Source organism: Ranitomeya variabilis, chromosome 4 (genome assembly GCF_051348905.1).
Source record: "Ranitomeya variabilis isolate aRanVar5 chromosome 4, aRanVar5.hap1, whole genome shotgun sequence".
Classification (NCBI taxonomy): Eukaryota; Metazoa; Chordata; class Amphibia; order Anura; family Dendrobatidae; genus Ranitomeya; species Ranitomeya variabilis.
The window spans coordinates 680,907,210-680,926,322 of record NC_135235.1 but is presented as its reverse complement, the minus strand read 5'-3'; the positions used below and the strand labels follow the sequence as shown (position 1 = coordinate 680,926,322).

Genomic DNA, 19,113 nt, shown 5'->3' with positions numbered 1-19,113 from the left:
GGTCATTATACAGTATGGAGCACTGTGTGGCCATATTTTTTTGTTTATAATTATTGTATATGAAACAGTGTGATCAGCAGTGCTAAATGGGTGTGGTTGGGATGTGATATGGGTGTGGCTAATTATGAATGGGTGTGGTCAGAGGCGTGGCCTAAAATTTGCCGCAGCGCGCATTGCGCGCCGCAAACTTTGTCCCTCTTTCCCATCTTCAAAAGTTGGGAGGTATGGTGAGGGCAAATAATGGCGGAAATGTCACTGACTGAGGAGAAGTTTCCATGTAGCGTCTTCACTGCGGATAATTCATTCCCTGAGGCCCCTGATCATGTGACCTCTGACTCCTCCCCTCATGTGACCTCATCACAGGTCCTATGCACAGAACAGAGAACAGCCATATATGTGGAGTGCGGCTCTGCAGGTGGAGGTAGGTGCTGGAGATTCCCCATTACTGAGCGTGGGGGACATTAACCCCTTAAACACTGAGACTCTTTGGGGGTTTTTTTTGCTGCCACTTTATAAGAATTGTAATGTTTTTGTTGTGTTTCCTGTAATAGATACATACGACCCAACTATGGGAGACAGGAAGTGAGGAAAGGGATTGTTCCCATAGTACAGGCCCCTTTCTTGGCCCCCACACAGTATAATGCCTCCATTATCCCCCTGTAAGCAGGAGACCGGATACAACACACAAACACAAGGTGGAAGTAACCATCATAATTGTTTATTTCCCTGATAATAGGAATTGTGATCACTATGGGAACAGTGAATAATGCAAAACAGGGTGATTACGAGGTGAAATATACAATATCAGATATACAATGAATTCTCCGGCTCACTCTCACTGTAATAGCAGCCTCTAACCACATGTTACTTTAGCTACTGAAAAGAGTGAGTTTCCTGACACATATGGTCGACAACACTGTCTCTTCTGCAAACACAGGCCAAAGCGGTGTCTCTACCTCTTCCCATTAGGCCATAAGTCCTTCTAAACAAGTCTATCAGGGCTCGCTGGGCCACCTTTACTTCAACCAGTGTTCACCTTGTCTGTTGCGCTACCCTGGACCAACACCTATACTGACGTCAGTGCTGGAAGCAATGGCCCGGCTCACTTCCGCCTCCTGCTCTTTACTGCAGGCGTATACTACTGAGCGGAATCTCCTCACAGATCACAGATTGGCACATTCGTCTCTTGTACCAAAAGTAATAAGAGCTGGGATTCTGCTCTTGCCTGGCGAAGTCTGGTCTCTGAGTCTTGACTGGCGCAGGTCAGGTTCTCGGGCCTTGGCTGGCGTAGTCTGGACTATGGGACTCGTCTGGTGCCACATGGATTCTGCTGCCATAACCGGCTGGCACTTTACCATGGCCTGGTACCTCAGATTCTTCACTGGCACCTGTTTTTTTTTTTGCTTGGCACCAAATCTGTTTTGGCTTTGGAGCTATGGCCTTTATAATAACAGTAAACTGCATCATCAAGGTCACCTGACCTGGCGTACCATCTAGACTCTTTCTTCCTGAAACTCTCACTCTTCCCATTGATTCCGTAGGGTCCCATCTGGACGGCATATGGCAGTCTTTTTGTACAAATGCCGCACAGCTCTGAGGATTCGTTCTTATGACAGACCTTTTTACACCCCTTATGCAGTATATATGATGCCTGTCAGGACTCTGAACATTTTGTTTACCTTTTGTGCATTACTGCCCTTTTCCAAGATGGCGTCTTTGGTCTCATGTGCACTGTGTCTTCCTGCTATATAACCAACCCAGCCTTTAGTCTGTGCTAGAGTATTCTGCCTTGCATCCAGCTCCTGATGACTACCTGCACCTGCACCTGCACCTGAACCTGCACCTGCACCTGCTCCTGTGAACCTGTGTGGAGACCCTGCTACTCCGCTCTGAGTTTCTGCTGCATACATCGGTTTCCAGTAATCCTCCATCTGGCTGCTTGTGTTTGTTTCCATCTGCATTTGCTGGACATGTAAGCTGTTGCTGCTCTGCTTAAACCTGAGACTTTTACCCAGGCCTCCTTGGTTGTGCGAAGATATTATTTGAGCTGCCTTATAAGCATATCTATCTGTGTTTGGACTACCAAGGACTTATTCGTGTCAAGTATCCTCAAGAATAATTGTGCTTCATAGACTTTCTGTTTGTTTGCATTTTCCTCTGAAGTTTCCTATAGACTGCTAAGCTGCGTTTAATATTTACTCCAAGTGTTGTGCACTTGAGTTTCTCTCTGCACCTGTTTGAATCACCGTGTGATAATATAGACTTTACCACTTATAAACTGTGTCCTGTAGTTGTCTTGTTCCATGCAAAGAGTCTCCTGAGTTATCCCTTATAATCATTACAATGCCTCTCACACAGTATAACGTTTCTACAGTACTGGCATCTCTCACACAAAAGATATTTCCTCAGTATTGCTATACCCCCACTCATAGTATAATCTTCTCATAGTACCAAAGTTCCCTCCACACACAGTATAATGTTCTCACAGTACCATCATCCCACAACACAGTATAATCTTCTCACAGTACCACCATTCTCTCCACACAGTATAATGTTTCCATAGCACCATCATCCCACCACACACAGTGTAATGTTATTATTATTTATTTATATAGCACTATTAACCCCTTCATGCCGCGGCCCTTTTTCGTTTTTGTGTTTTCATTTTTCGCTCCCCTCCTTCCCAGAGCCATAACTTTTTTATTTTTCTGTCAATATGGCCATGTGAGGGCTTATTTTTTGCGGGACGAGTTGTACTTTTGAACAACATCATTGGTTTTACCATGTCGTGTACTAGAAAACGGGAAAAAAATTCCAAGTGCGGTGAAATTGAAAAAAAAGTGCAATCCCACACTTGTTTTTTGTTTGGCTTTTTTGCTAGGTTCACTAAATGCTAAAACTAACCTACCATTATGATTCTCTAGGTCATTACGAGTTCATAGACACCTAACATGTCTAGGTTATTTTTTATCCAAGTGGTGAAAAAAAAATCCAAACTTTGCTTTAAAAAAAAAAAAAAAAAAAAAAAAGTGCCATTTTCCGATACCCGTAGCGTCTCCAATTTTCGTGGTCTGGGGTCGGGTGAGGGCTTATTTTTTGCGTGCCGAGCTGATGTTTTTAATGATACCATTTTGGTGCAGATGCGTTCTTTTGATCGCCCGTTATTGCATTTTAACGCAATGTCGCGGCGACCAAAAAAACTTAATTCTGGCGTTTCGGATTTTTTTTCTCGCTACGCTGTTTAGCGATCAGGTTAATGCTTTTTTTTAATTGATTGGGCGATTCTGAACGCGGCGATACCAAATATGTGTAGGTTTGTGGTTTTTTTTTTATTGTTTTATTTAGGATGGGGCGAAAGGGGGGTGATTTAAACTTTTATATTTTTAATATTTTTTTCACATTTTTAAAAACTTTTTTTTTTCACTTTTGCCATGCTTCAATAGCCTCCAAGGGAGGCTAGAAGCAGGCACAGCCCGATCGGCTCTGCTACATAACAGCGATCATCAGATCGCTGTTATGTAGCTGAAATGCAGGTGTGCTGTGAGCGCCGACCACAGGGGGGCGCTCACAGCAGGTCGGCATCAGTAACCATAGAGGTCTCAAGGACCTCTATGGTTACCTTCCTGATGCATCGCCGACCCCCGATCATGTGACGGGGGTCGGCGATGACGTCATTTCCGGCCGCCCGGCCGGATGCGGTAGTTAAATGCCGCTGTCTGCATTTGAATAGCGATTTCACCCGCCGCTATTGCGCGCACATGTCAGCTGTACAAAACAGCTGACATGTCGCGACTTTGATGTGCGCTCACCACCGGAGCGCACATCAAAGCAGGGGACCCGACATGCGCAGTACATGTACGGCGCATGTCGCGAAAGGGTTAATTCCATGGTGCTGTGCATGAGAAAGTGGTTACGTACAGAGTTATAGATATCGTTTATAGTAAACAAATTTACAATGACAGACTGGTACAGAGGGGAGAGGACCCTGTCCTTGCGGACTTGCATTCTACGGGATAATGGGGAAGAGACAGAAGGTCAAGGGTGCGGCAGCTCTGGTGGTGGTGAGGCGGCAGCCCCAGTTGGTGGTGAGGCGGCAGAATGGTTATTGTAGGCTTACCTGAAGAGATGGGTTTTCAGGTGCTGTCTGAAGGATCTGAGGGTGGTGCATAATCGGATGTGTTGAGGCGTGGAATTCCAGAGGATGTGTGATATTCGGGAGAAATTTTGGAGGCGTTGTGTGAGAACTGAGGAACAAATAAGTGTGTTGGAGAGTAGGAGGTCTTGGGAGGATTGAAGATTACATGAGGGAAGATATTGGGAGATTAGTTCAGAGACATAGGGAGGGTACAGGTTGTGGATAGCTTTGTAGATCAGTGTTAGTAGTTTGAACTGGATTCGTTGGGGAATTGGGAGCCAGTGGAGGGATTTGCAGAGGGTAGAAGCAGGGGAGTAGCGAGGAGAGAGGTGGATCAGCCGGGCAGCCAAGTTGAGGATAGACTGGAGCTGTGCAAGAGAGAGCGGGGAGGCCACAGAGGAGGGTGTTGCAGTAATCGAGGCGAGAGATGATGAGGGCATGCACAAGAGTTTTAGTAGATTGTGGGCTGATGAAGGGATGGATTCTGGCAATATTTTTGAGTTAGAGGCGACAGGAGGTGGCATGAGTTTGGACGTGCGGTTTGAAGGACAGGGCAGAGTCAAGAGTTACCCCGAGGCAGCGGATTTCAGGTGGGGGAGAGAGCGTGATGCCGTTTACCATAATAGATGGATCAGGTAGGGGGGATATACGAGATGGGGGAAAGATGATGAGTTCGGTTTTGTCTACATTGAGTTTTAGGAAGCGAGAGATGAAGGAGGATATGGCTGATAGATTGTTCCCACAGTACCACCATCACCCTACGTAGTATAATGTTTCCACAATAGCAGCTTGCCATACACACAGGATAATGTTTCCACAGGACTGGCATCCCCCTCACACACAGTATAATGTTCCAACAGTACTGCCTTCCCACTACGTTCTAATGCTCCCACAGTACTCACCCCTACATGCTCAATATGGTACCATCCACCCCACCGATAACCTCACAGCTAATTAAGAAATACTCACTTAGCCTCATTCTTGATGTAGATACAAATGAACCCAGGATCTATGCGATATTTACCATATGATAGTTGGATAGGCAGAAGTGTATCATCCATAAAGGTAGTCCACTTAGTCTCTGTGATGCCCATGAATAGAGAGGGCTCGTGGGGTTTGGTATTGGTCACCCTCTTTCCATCATAACAATTTAAGAGATATCCACATTCCCATGATGGTGAATAGAATAGTGAATCAGGGAGTCAAAAGCTCCTGATCCACCATTCAGCCTTCGCTTATAAGTCTGAGACTCCGGGCAATGCAGGCACAATGAAGTCACTACATCACACCTGTAGAATGAAACCTCTACTCAACACTGCACAGACTGGAACATTGCACCTCAGGAACCGGGTTGAGTGAGTAGTGTGTGTGTGTGTGTTTTTAAATATCAGGAATTGTGGGGGCTTAATATTAAGGGAAGAGATGTTGGGTCTCTCATACTGAGTGTATGGCTGGTAGGGGGCATTATACTGAGTAAGGCATTTGGAGGACTGTAAATGCCTCCATACTGACTGGGGGTCCATATTTTCTGTAGCAGGTTGTGGTGGCCATAATACTGTGTGAGGTGCTGTGGGGGCCGTCTTACTATGTGGAGTCTGTGGAGGCCTTCATACTGTGTGGTAGACCTCACTCATTCTGAGCTACGTGGGCACACAGGAGTACAAATTCCTTGTGATGAGTCAGATATAAAGTGAGAAATACAGACCTTTGGTCTATCTGATTGCAGACTTGAATTCACATGGTGTTGTGTGCCAGGAGGGAGACATCAGATAGTATGTTCTGAAGGAAAGCAAAGATATGATGGCAGTGAGAATCTGGACTACAGGCAGAGAAAATAACAGAAACAAAAAGTAGGGCGAGGTTCTTAGCTCAGGTTTGCTGGACTATTTGGCTTAAAGCAAAAGGTATGTACCGCCACATGTAAGCGGAAAGTCCCTGACTGCATAATGCAGAAGAAGCATTTTATAGAGTGATATGCCTGCTATCTGATGTATATACTTCTCATCAAGTTCTTGTGAAGTAAAGGAAAGTTTTATTTTGAACTTTCGGTATCCCTCATTCATCTCCATACTATCTGGGCTGGGCCTGCCAAGTACGACAGCAGCATGCGATCTGCAGATTCAGGAGATATGACTCCGTCAAATATATATATACAACCCCTGGCAAAAATTATGGAATCACTGGCTTTGGAGGATGTTCATTCAGTTGTTTAATTTTGTAGAAAAAAAGCAGATCACAGATATGGCACAAAACTAAAGTCATTTCAAATGGCAACTTTCTGGCTTTAATAAACACTAAAAGAAATTAAGAACAAAAAATATTGTAGTCAGTAATGGTAACTTTTTTCGAACAAGCAGTGGGAAAAATTATGGAATCACTCAATTCTGAGGAAAAAATTATGGAATCATTAAAAACAAAAAAACTCTCTAAAACATCAGTAGTATTTTGTTGCACCACCTCTGGCTTTTATAACAGCTTGCAGTCTCTGAGGCATGGACATAATGAGTGTCAAACAGTACTCTTCATCAATCTGGCTCCAACTTTATCTGATTGCTGTTGCCAGATCAGTTTTGCAGGTTGGAGCCTTGTCATGGACCATTTTCTTCAACTTCCACCAAAGATTTTAACAGGAGGCCAGGTCATCCGCACAAATGTCTATGATAGGGGCTTGTGCTTTTGGCCTGAGAAAGGAGTGAAAGGTGTCAAAAAGTTTCTTGGGGTTGTTGGATAGTGAGGAGATCAGAGTAGTGAAGTAGGGCTGTTTGGCAAGGTGAAGGGCAGTTACAGGTTTTTAACATAAAATTGAAGTGTATGAAGTCTTCTGGTGTGCAAGTTTTTATCCATAAGCATTCAGCACACCTAGAGCATCACTGGAAAAATCGGGTTTGCGATGTGAGCCAGGGTTGTTTTACTCTGTGCTTAGAGGTTCTGAGGGTGAGGGCCCGGTGCTCCTTGGTCCAGGGTGCTTCTAAGAGTGTCATTGTAGTGATGTACAGCCAGATCAGGATAGGAAAAAGAGGAGATTGGGGACAATAATGAGTGTAGGGAGTCTGAACGTGTGTGAGGGTTGATAGCAAGTAGATTTCTGAATGTGTGGTAGGCAGGAGGGTGCTGGGGTGGGCGAGAAATTGTAAGTGTGAAGGAATGTTGTGGTCAGAGAGGGGAAGCAGTGAGTTATCTAGGTAGGAGATTGAACAGAGCCGGACGAAGACCAGGTCAAGGGTGTTACCGTCTTTGTGTGTTTCAGAGGTTGAGAGCTGTGAGAGGCCTAGAGATGTAGTTAGTGAAAGAAGCTGGGATGCAGATGTGGAAGTGAGGCTGTTAATGGGGATGCTGAAGTCTCCCAGGATATGGGTTGGGAGTTCTGAGGACATGAAGTGTGGCAGCCAGGCAGAGAAATGGTCCAGGAAATGGGTAAGTGAGCCTGGGGGCCTGTATATGACCGCTACTCTGAGGGAGAGGGGACGAAAGAGCCTGATGGTGTGGACCTCAAAAGAAGGGAATGAGAGTGATGGAGCTGGGGGGATGACCCAGAAAGTGCATTGTGGGGAAAAAAGTATGCCGACTCCACCACCATGTCTGTTTGTGGGTCTCGGGGAATGTGAGAATTGTAAGCCACCATGGGAAATGGCAGCAGGAGAGACAGTGTCGGAATCCTGAATCCAGGTTTCTGTGAGGGCCAACAGATTAAGAGAGTTTTTCAGAAAGTAATTTTGTACGAAAGGAAGCTTGTTACATACAGACCGTGGATTCCAAAGGGCACAATTCAAAGGAGATGAAGGAGTGCAATTAATATTAGTAAGATTATTAAGGTTTTGATGTGAGGTAGGGTAGGGGTTGAGGTTGGGGATGGTGGACCAGGGTTGGGGGAGATATCCCCTCTCCTAGTGTATCATCACCCATCCCCTGCAGACTGTGAGCCCTCGCGGGCAGGGTCCTCCCTCCTTATGTACCCGTGTGCCTTGTTTGTGCTCATGTTTAATGTATTTGTCTATATTTGCCCCGTATTTCACATGTAAAGCGCCATGGAATAAATGGCGCTATAAAAATGAATAATAATAATAATAAAATAAAAAAATCAGTAGGAGTAGGAAGATAAAGAGCAAGTAGTTTTTGGAATTGTTTAACAGTTTTTGCTCTATGGCAGGATGCATTATCATCTTGAAAAATGATTTCATCATCCCCAAACATTCTTTCAATTGATGGGATAAGAAAAGTATCCAAAATATCAACATAAACTTGTGCATTTATTGAAGATGTAATGACAGCCATCTCCCCAGTGCCTTTACCTGACATGCAGCCCCATGTCATCAATGACTGTGGAAATTTGCATGTTCTCCTCAGGCAGTCATCTTTATAAATCTCATTGGAACGGCACCAAACAAAAGTTCCAGCATCATCACCTTGCTCAATGCAGATTCGCGATTCATCACTGAATATGGCCTTCATCCAGTCATCCACAGTCCACGATTGCTTTTCCTTAGCCCATTGTAACCTTGTTTTTTTCTGTTTAGGTGTTAATGATGGCTTTCATTTAGCTTTTCTGTATGTAAATCCCATTTCCTTTAGGCAGTTTCTTACAGTTCGGTCACAGACGTTGACTTCAGTTTCCTCCCATTCGCTCCTCATTTGTTTTGTTGTGCATTTCCTGTTTTGGAGACATATTGCTTTGTGTTTCCAGTCTTGACGCTTTGATGTCTTCCTTGGTCTAACAGTATGTTTGCCTTTAACAACCTTCCCATGTTTGTATTTGGTCCAGATTTTAAACACAGCTGACTGTGAACAACCAACATTTTTTGCAACATTGCGTGATGATTTACCCTCTTTTAAGAGTTTGATAATCCTCTCCTTTGTTTCAATTGAGATCTCTCGTGTTGGAGCCATGATTCATGTCACTTTACTTGGTGCAACAGCTCTCCAAGGTGTGATCACTCCTTTTTAGATGCAGAATAACGAGCAGATCTAATTTGATGCAGGTATTAGTTTTGGGAATTAAAATTTAGAGGGTGATTCCATAATTTTTTCATCAGAATTGAGTGATTCCATAATTTTTTCCCTCTGCTTGTTCTAAATAAATAACCATTACTGACTACAAAATTTTTTTGTTCCTGATTTCTTTCAGCGTTTATTAAAGACAGAAAGTTGTCATTTGAAATCACTTTAGTTTTGTGCCATGTCTGTGATCTGCTTTTTTTCTACAAAATTAAACAACTGAATGAAATATTCCAGTTGCTAATTTTTATTCATTGCATAGTGGAATGTGTTCAGAATAATAAAACATAACAATTATCAATGTAAATCAAAATTAATATCCCATGGAAATCAAAATTAATATCCCATGGAGGTCTGGATTTGGAATGATACTCAGAATCAAAGTGGAAAATCAAATTACAGGCTGATCCAACTTCAGTGGAAATGCCTCATGACAAGAAAAAGATGATCAGTATTGTGTGTGGCCTCCATGTGCCTGTATGACCTTCCTACTGTACAATATCTGGGCATGCTCCTGATGAGGCGGCGGATGGTCTCCTGAGGGATCTCCTCCCAGACCTGGACTAAAGCATCCGACAATTCCTGGACAGTCCGGTCATGCTAAAGGATGTTGTAGGCAGCAGATCGCTCTCCACGTCATCTCCAGACTCTGTCACATGTGCTCAGTGTGAACCTGCTTTTATCTGTGAAGAGCACAGGGTGCCAGTGGCGAATTTGCCAATCCTGGTATTCTGTGGCAAATATAAAGTGTACTGCACGGTGTTGGGCTGTGAGCACAACCCCCATCTATGGACGTCGGGCCCTCAGACAATCCTCATGGAGTCGGTTTCTAACCATTTGTGCAGACACATGCACATTTGTGGCCTGCTGGAGGTAATTTTTGCAGGTCTCTGGCAGTGCTCCTGTTCCTCCTTGCACAAAGGCAGAGGTAGCGGTCCTGCTGCTGAGTTGTTGCCCTCCTACGGCCCACTCCACATCTCCTGGTGTACTGGCCTGTCTCCTGGTAGCGCCTCGAGCCTCTGGCCACTACGCCAGAGACCCAGCAAACCTTCTTGCCTCAGCTCGCATTTATGTGCCATCCTGGATGAGCTGCACTATTTGAGCCACTTGTGTGGGTTTTAGAGTCCATCTCATGCTACCACAAGTGTGAAAGCACAACCAACATTCAAAAGTGACCAAAACATTAGCCAGAAAGCATTGGTACTGAGATGTGGTCTGTGGTCTCCACCTGCAGAACCACTCCTTTATTGAGTGTTTCTTGATAATTGCCAATAATTTCCATCTGTTGTCTATTCCATTTGCACAACAGCATGTGAAATTGATTGTGAATCAGTGTTGCTTCTTAAGTGGACAGTTTGATTTCACAGAAGTTTGAGTTACTTGGAGTTCTATTCTGTTGTTTAAGTGTTCCCTTTATTTGTTTGAGCAGTGTGTATTATTATTATTATTTATTATTATAGCGCCATTTTTTCCATGGCGCTTTACATGTGAGGAGGGGTGTACATAATAAAAACAAGTACAATAATCTTTAACAATACAAGTCACAACTGGTACAGGAGGAGAGAGGACCCTGCCCGCGAGGGCTCACAATCTACAAGGGATGGGTGAGGATACAGTAGGTGAGGGTAGAGCTGGTCGTGCAGCAGTTTGGTCAATCGGTGGTTACTGCAGGTTGTAGGCTTGTTGGAAGAGGTGGGTCTTCAGGTTCTTTTTGAAAGTTTCGATGGTAGGCGAGAGTCTGATATGTTGTGGTAGAGCGTTCCAGAGTAGGGGGGATGCACGAGAGAAATCTTGTATGCGATTGTGGGATGAGGAGATAAGAGGGGAGTAGAGAAGGAGATCTTGTGAGGATCGGAGGTTGCGTGCAGGAAAGTATCGGGAGACGAGGTCACAGATGTATGGAGGAGACAGGTTGTGGATGGCTTTGTGTGTCATGGTTAGGTTTTTGTAATGGAGTCTCTGGGTAATGGGGAGCCAGTGCAGGGATTGACAGAGGGGAGAGGCCGGGGAATAGCGGGGTGACAGGTGGATTAGTCGGGCAGCAGAGTTAGAATAGATTGGAGGGGTACGAGAGTGTTAGAGGGAAGGCCACAGAGCAGGAGGTTACAGTAGTCAAGGCGGGAGATGATGAGGGCATGGACTAGGGTTTTTGCAGATTCTTGGTTTAGGAATGTACGGATCCGTGAATTATTTTTGAGTTGGAGGCGGCAGGAAGTGGAAAGGGTTTGGATATGTGGTTTGAAGGAGAGATCAGTGTCAAGGATTACCCCAAGACAGCGGGCTTGTGGGACTGGGGAGAGTGGGCAGCCATTTACTGTAATGGATAGGTTCGTCGGGGAGGTCATGTGAGATGGGGAAAGACGATAAATTCTGTTTTGTCCATGTTTAGTTTTAGAAATCTAGAGGAGAAGAAGGATGAAATAGCGGATAGACATTGAGGGATTCTGGTTAGTAGGGTGGTGATATCTGGTCCAGAGATGTAGAGCTGTGTGTCGTCAGCATAGAGATGATACTGAAACACGTGAGATTCTATGAGCTGTCCCAGGCCAAAGGTGTAAATGGAGAAGACCAGGGGCCCTAGGACTGAACCTTGTGGGACTCCGACAGATAGGGGGCGAGGTGGTGTGTCAGTGGGAGACGCTGAATGTCTGGTCAGTTAGGTATGACGAGATCCAGGATAGGGCCAAGTCTGTGATGCCAAGGGATTAGAGGGTCTGCAGCAACAGGGAATGGTCCACTGTGTCAAAGGCAGAGGACAGGTCCAGGAGGAGGAGGATAGAGTAGTGCCACTTTCTCTTGGCAGTTAATAGGTCATTGGTGACCTTAGTTAGGGCAGTTTCAGTGGAGTGGTGTGACCGGAAGCCTGATTGAAAGCGGTCGAAGAGGGAGCAGGAAGATAGATGGGAGGACAGTTCAAGATGGACATGTTGTTCCAATAGTTTTGAGGCATAGGGGAGAAGTGATATAGGGTGATAGCTAGATACAGAGGATGGGTCAAGAGAGGGCTTTTTGAGGATAGGTGTGATGGAGGCATGTTTAAAGCTTGAGGGGAAAACACCAGTTGTTAGTGATAGGTTGAAGAGATGGGTTAGGGTTGGGATGAAGACTATGGCCAGGTTTGGGATGAAGTGGGATGGGATCGGATCAAGTGCACAGGTGGTGAGATGCGATCTTGAGAGTAGAGTGGAGAGTCGATCTTCTGTAACGGTGGAGAAGTTGGTTTTGGAGGTGGAGGGCTGGGTAGTTGGGAGGAAGGGTTCTGGGGGTTGTCGACTAAAAGTGTCTCTGATGTTCTCAATCTTCTGCTTGAAAAATGAGGCAAAGTCTTCAGCTGAGATGAGTGGGGAGGGAGGAGGTGCTGGGGGGCGGAGGAGAGAATTGAAGGTGTTGAATAACTGGGGTTGTGAGACAGGGAGGATATGAGAGATGAGAAGTAGGTTTGTTTTGCTGTGGCGAGTGTGGTCTTGAAAGAAGTGAGGGACTGTTTGAATGTGATGAAGTGCTCGTTGGAAATCTCCTAGTGTGTGTGTGTATATATACACTCACCGGCCACTTTATTAGGTACACCTGTCCAACTTCTTGTTAACACTTAATTTCTAATCAGCCAATCACATGGCGGCAACTCAGTGCATTTAGGCATGTAGACATGGTCAAGACAATCTCCTGCAGTTCAAACCGAGCATCAGTATGAGGAAGAAAGGTGATTTGAGTGCCTTTGAACGTGGCATGGTTGTTGGTGCCAGAAGGGCTGGTCTGAGTATTTCAGAAACTGCTGATCTACTGGGATTTTCACGCACAACCATCTCTAGGGTTTACAGAGAATGGTCCGAAAAAGAAAAAAAATCCAGTGAGCGGCAGTTCTGTGGGCGGAAATGCCTTGTTGATGCCAGAGGTCAGAGGAGAATGGGCAGACTGGTTCGAGCTGATAGAAAGGCAACAGTGACTCAAATCGCCACCCGTTACAACCAAGGTAGGCCTAAGAGCATCTCTGAACGCACAGTGCGTCGAACTTTGAGGCAGATGGGCTACAGCAGCAGAAGACCACACCGGGTACCACTCCTTTCAGCTAAGAACAGGAAACTGAGGCTACAATTTGTACAAGCTCATCGAAATTGGACAGTAGAAGATTGGAAAAACGTTGCTTGGTCTGATGAGTCTCGATTTCTGCTGCGACATTCGGATGGTAGGGTCAGAATTTGGCGTAAACAACATGAAAGCATGGATCCATCCTGCCTTGTATGGAGCATCTTTGGGATGTGCAGCCGACAAATCTGCGGCAACTGTGTGATGCCATCATGTCAATATGGACCTAAATCTCTGAGGGATGCTTCCAGCACCTTGTTGAATCTATGCCATGAAGAATTGAGGCAGTTCTGAAGGCAAAAGGGGGTCCAACCCGTTACTAGCATGGTGTACCTAATAAAGTGGCCGGTGAGTGTGTATATATATATATATATATATATATATATATATATATATAGAGGCAGGGAGGGGGATATCATATGTGAGCGTCGATATGTATCTCCCAGGAGGCGGACAGAGTCCTATTAGACCCGCTGGGGCGGTCTGTTTTCTCCAGGCACGGTCTTGCAAGTGGCCCATGGCCACAGATTCCAGGTTATAACCCCTGTAGCAAGGGTTTGGGTGTGTCAGTTTTGGAGTTTGCAACTTGTGGAGCAGTCAGCTCTGCAGAAGCTCAGCCTGTGTGAGCTATGTAGGGATTGGCTCAGGTGAGCAATGGTAGGGCCACAGTAATGAGGCAACACACAGGCTTCCAGTCCAATCTTCAGTGGTTTATTGTCACTTTAAATAGTCCGAGACAGAAAGTAAGAGAAAAAACAAACATACTCCAGCTTGGAGAACCACTGGTCTCAGACTCACCCTTACATGGGACGGGCTTAACTAAGCGGCTGCCAAGTCAGCGGCTTCCGCCAGGTGCCATTCCCAGGGTTGCTAATAGTCATACCACGAACCTTTGTGACATGTGTGGGAGAGAAAAACAGTTCAGGCTCCTTCCAGCCTAGTTCCATCCCCAGAATAACATGTGCCAAACAAAAGAAACTCCATTACATAGTCTATAGTCACACCCACAGGTGAGGTATCCATCACATGGGCTGATCACATGACCGTGACATAACTGCAGGTCCTCAACCTTAGGAAAATAACAGGCCAAAACTTATCTTGCTGGGAGAAATATATCTTCCGTCCAGCACTACACCTTTTACTGCACCACATACCTCACCCCTTTGTTCAACCCTACGGGTGTGGACACATGACATACAGTGAACTCTGGACAGGGCATCTGCATTCCCCTGTAGTCTGCCTGCCCTATGTTCTACTGAAAATTTAAAATTTTGCAGGGACAGAAACCATCTGGTGACTCATGCATTTCTCTCCTTAGCTTGACTCATCCATGTAAGAGGGGAATGATCTGTCACCAAGCGAAACTTTCTCTCCAGCAAATAATAGCAAAGAAACTCAAGTGCCCACTTAATGGCCAGGCACTCTCTCTCCACAATACTGTACCTGCTTTTGGCTGGGGTAAGCTTTCGGCTCAGAAAACTAACGGGATGCTCTTCTCCGTTAATTTCTTGAGACAACACGGCACCAAGACCTACCTCAGAGGCATCGGTTTGCACAATGAACTCTCTTTTGAAATCAGGTGTAATTAGAACAGGTGCACCACACAGTACTGATTTTAACTTTACAAAGGCCTCTTCTAACTGATCATTCCATTGGACCATCACAGACTTCCTCCCTTTCAAGCAGTCTGTTAGAGGCGCGGACAATGTTGCAAAGTTGGGAACAAATCGCCTGTAATATCCCAGTAAGCCTAAAAAGGCTTTTACCTGCTTTGTTGTGAGGGGACGGGGCCAGTTCTGTATTGCCTCCACTTTGTTTATTTGAGGCTTAAGGACCCCTCTCCCAATGACATAACCCAAGTACCGAGCTTCCTCCAACCCTATGGAACACTTCTTGGGATTGGCTGTTAGCCCTGCTTGTCGGAGTGAATCAATCACCGCCTGTACCTTGGGTAAGTGACTTTCCCAGTCTGCACTGTACACAACAATATCATCTAGATAGGCTGAGGCATAACGGCGATGGGGACGGAGAACAATATCCATTAGCCGTTGGAACATCGTCGGCGCGCCATGCAAACCAAAAGGTAATACCTTATACTGAAACAGCCCTTCGGGCGTTACAAAGGCGTTTTTTTCCTTAGCTGCCTTTGTCAGGGGCACCTGCCAATACCCTTTTGTAAGGTCAAGGGTTGTAAAATACTGTGCCTGCCCAAACCGTTCTATCAATTCATCCACCCGGGGCATGGGGTAAGCATCAAATTTTGAAACTTCATTAAGTTTCCTGAAGTCATTACAGAATCTTAGGGTCCAATCAGGCTTAGGTATTAGGACTATTGGACTGGCCCAGTCACTTTGCGACTCTTCTATGACCCCTAATTGTAACATATTTTCCACCTCCCGGGATATGGCTTGTCGCCGAGCCTCAGGCACCCGATATGGCTTTAATCGGACTTTGGCCTGTGGCTCCGTAACAATGTCATGTTGGATTATGGAGGTACGTCCAGGGAGTTCAGAAAAAACATCCGTATTTCGGCTAACAAACTCCCGGACCTCCTGAACCTGTTTAGGAGACAACGTATCTGGTATTTTGACTGCAGACCAGGCTTCTTCTGACTCACTCAGAGGTAACGGAGCCTTCTCTACAGAAAATGCAGGCAGCGGACAATCCCCCCCCAAGGTGGTCTCTGTCTTTCCACAATTTAAGCAAGTTAACATGATAAACCTGCTCTGGCTTCCTATGGCCAGGTTGGTGTACCTTATAGTCTACCGGTCCCACCTTCTCCATAATCTCATAGGGCCCCTGCCACCTTGCTAGAAATTTGCTATCCACTGTGGGCACAAGTACCAACATGCGATCCCCAGGACTAAAGGTTCTTACCCGAGCCTCCCGGTTATAGACCCGACTCTGAGACTGTTGGGCTGCCTCCATATGTTCCCGTACCAATGGTAGGACTGTCTCCATCCTTTCCTGCATTTTTGCAACATGCTCTATTACACTCTTGTGGGGGGTTGGTTGGTTCTCCCAAGCCTCCTTGGCTATATCAAGTAAGCCCCGGGGATGTCGGCCATACAATAATTCAAAGGGCGAGAACCCCGTAGATGCCTGTGGCACCTCCCGTACTGCAAACAACAAATAAGGGAGTAAAAGATCTCAATCCTTCCCATCTTTAGAAACGTTTTTTTTTAGCATGCTCTTTAGCGTTTTGTTGAATCTTTCTACCAGCCCATCTGTTTGGGGGTTTTAAACTGAGGTGCGCAGCTGTTTGACATTTAACAAGCGGCAGAGCTCTTTCATTATTTTTGACATAAAGGGGGTTCCTTGGTCTGTTAAAATCTCTTGCGGAATCCCCACCCTAGAAAACATTCCCATGAGTTCTTTTGCTATGAGCTTAGCTGACATATGGCGCAGCGGAACAGCCTCAGGATAGCGGGTGGCATAATCTAGAACTACTAGGATGTGTTGGTGCCCCCTTGCTGACTTATTGACAGGACCGACCAGATCCATTGCCACTCTTTCGAAAGGCACCTCTATAATAGGTAAAGGCACTAAAGGACTCCGAAAGGGTGGCTGGGGATTGGTTACCTGGCACACAGGACAGGAATTACAATACCGTTTAACCTCTTCATGGACCCCCAACCAGTAAAACCGCTGCAAAATTCGGTCTAGGGTTTTCTTTTGGCCCAAATGCCCTCCGAGTACATACGCATGCGCTAGGTCCATTACCAGTTTACGATAGGCCTGAGGTACCAATAATTGTTCTACCATTTCCCCACATACTTTCTCAACTCGATACAACAGGTCTCAGTTTAGCTCAAAGCGTGGCAATTTGGTGGCTGCCCCAGGTTGTTGGGGTTCCCCGTTAATAAACAGTACATTTTCCCTGGCCCGAGTCAAAGTAGGGTCTCGGAGTTGCGCTGTACCAAAATTATCGCTCGATACATTTAAATCTACCAATTCAGGTCCTGGCGGTAAGTCTTCCACATCCCCGGCCAACACTTCTATGGGAGAATTTTCCCCCTCCTCCACCGAAGGGGAGGTCACCCCTACCGCCAACTCTTCTTCCTCTGGGCTACCAGGTTCATGCCCCAGTTCTGGAGAATGTAGCCTGGTTGTCACCGGTGTCGGCAGTTGTCCACTGGGTGAGACAACTGTGAGCCACAGTACAGAAAATAAAGAAAAATCTCTACCAAGTATCACTTCATAATGTAAGCTAACCACAACCCCCACCTCGTGGCACCGCCTCCCCGCTGGCGTGTTTATCACCACTAGGGCGGTGGGATAGTCTTTTAAGTCCCCATGTATACATAACACCCCAATTTTCCGACCAGTGTACTCGCTGGACTGAACCAGACTGGCTCGTACTAGGGTTACGAGACTCCCTGAGTACAGTAGGGCCACAGCTGGGGTACCCTCCACATCCACCTTACACAAATGTCCCATATTTGATCCCTCCTGGATACCTGTAGCGCAAATCAGTTCGGCATAATGGGATTGGCGATACCCAAAGTTTGTCTCCATGGGCTCAGTCAGGTGGGGGCAATCAGCTCTCAAATGGCCAGGCTCCTGGCACCGCCAGCAGACTATGGGGCCTCTTTCTCCTCTAGATAAGTCTTGAGTGGCCTTCCTGGGCTCTGCTTGTCGAGCTAGGGGTGGAGACTTAGGAAACCTTCTGTAACACCTTCCGGGGAGTTCCTCCCTGGAGCCCTTTGGTGGCCCCATATCGCTCTATCAGATCCATCACCTGGAGCACATTAGTAGGGGACGCCTGCCCGACCCATGATTGGAGGGAGCGGGGCAATCCCCTCCAAAATTTATCAGTCACTATGCGGTCCAGTATGGCCACGGGAGACAGAACCTCAGGCTGCAACCACTTCTGAAATAAGTGCAACAGGTCATAATATTGGGAGCGAGCTGGCTTGGAGGGGTTAAACTCCCACTGATGTACCCGCTGGGCCTGGACCAACATATTTACCCCAAGACGTGCCAGTATCTCACCCTTGACGACTGCGTAGTCCTCCCTCTGCTCAGGGGATAGATCTTGATAGGCCTTCAAAGGTCCTGGAGCCAGAAATGGAGCAATGAATTCTGCCCACTGGTCCCGGGGTAGTCTCTCCCGCTCAGCTACTCCCTCAAACATCTCCATGTACGTCTTGACGTCATCAGATTTCTCCATTTTGGGGATCGCTGTACGAACCGCTTTCCAGACATCATGGATTCCCCGTGAAGTTTCTCTTGTCTGCGTTGCCGTGATATGCTGTATCAACAGCTGGTTGGTTTCCTGCTGCTGCTGCGTAGCCTGCTGCTGTTGCCGCATAGCATCCACAAGCACTTTTATTGTGGCCTCCATTTCTGCAGAGTTCCCCGACTGGGTCTGCGCCACTACTTTCACCCAGGATATAAGCTGGAGTAAAAATAAGCAAAAATAGCCTGGCCTCACTGCGTTTGCCCGCATTCGAGCACCAAATGTAGGGATTGGCTCAGGTGAGCAATGGTAGGGCCGCAGTAATGAGGCAACACACAGGCTTCCAGTCCAAACTTCAGTGGTTTATTGTCACTTTAAACAGTCCGAGACAGAAAGTAAGAGAAAAAACAAACATACTCCAGCTTGGAGAACCACTGGTCTCAGACTCACCCTTACACGGGACGGGCTTAACTAAGCGGCTGCCAAGTCAGCGGCTTCCGCCAGGTGCCATTCCCAGGGTGGCTAACAGTCATATCACGAACCTTTGTGACATGTGTGGGAGAGAAAAACAGTTCAGGCTCCTTCCAGCCTAGTTCCATCCCCAGAATAACATGTTCCAAACAAAAGAAACTCCATTACATAGTCTATAGCCACACCCACAGGTGAGGTATCCATCACATGGGCTGATCACATGACCGTGACATAACTGCAGGTCCTCAAC

The 19,113-nt window shown here is 46.3% G+C and overlaps 1 protein-coding gene across 3 annotated transcripts in view; it reads left to right on the top strand.

Annotated features, from left to right (window-relative positions):
• Nucleotides 1-378: 378 nt before the first annotated feature.
• Nucleotides 379-19,113, top strand: part of LOC143766330 (uncharacterized) — a 1,024,462-nt gene continuing 1,005,727 nt past the window's right edge. For 2 of the 3 annotated variants that reach the window (XM_077253918.1, XM_077253917.1), the window contains exon 1: nucleotides 394-421. In XM_077253918.1, the coding sequence (XP_077110033.1) occupies nucleotides 395-421 (27 nt within the window). In that variant the 5' untranslated portion in view covers nucleotide 394. Of the gene's footprint in view, nucleotides 422-19,113 lie in introns of all 3 variants that reach the window. The other variant, XM_077253919.1, reaches the window with a different exon arrangement.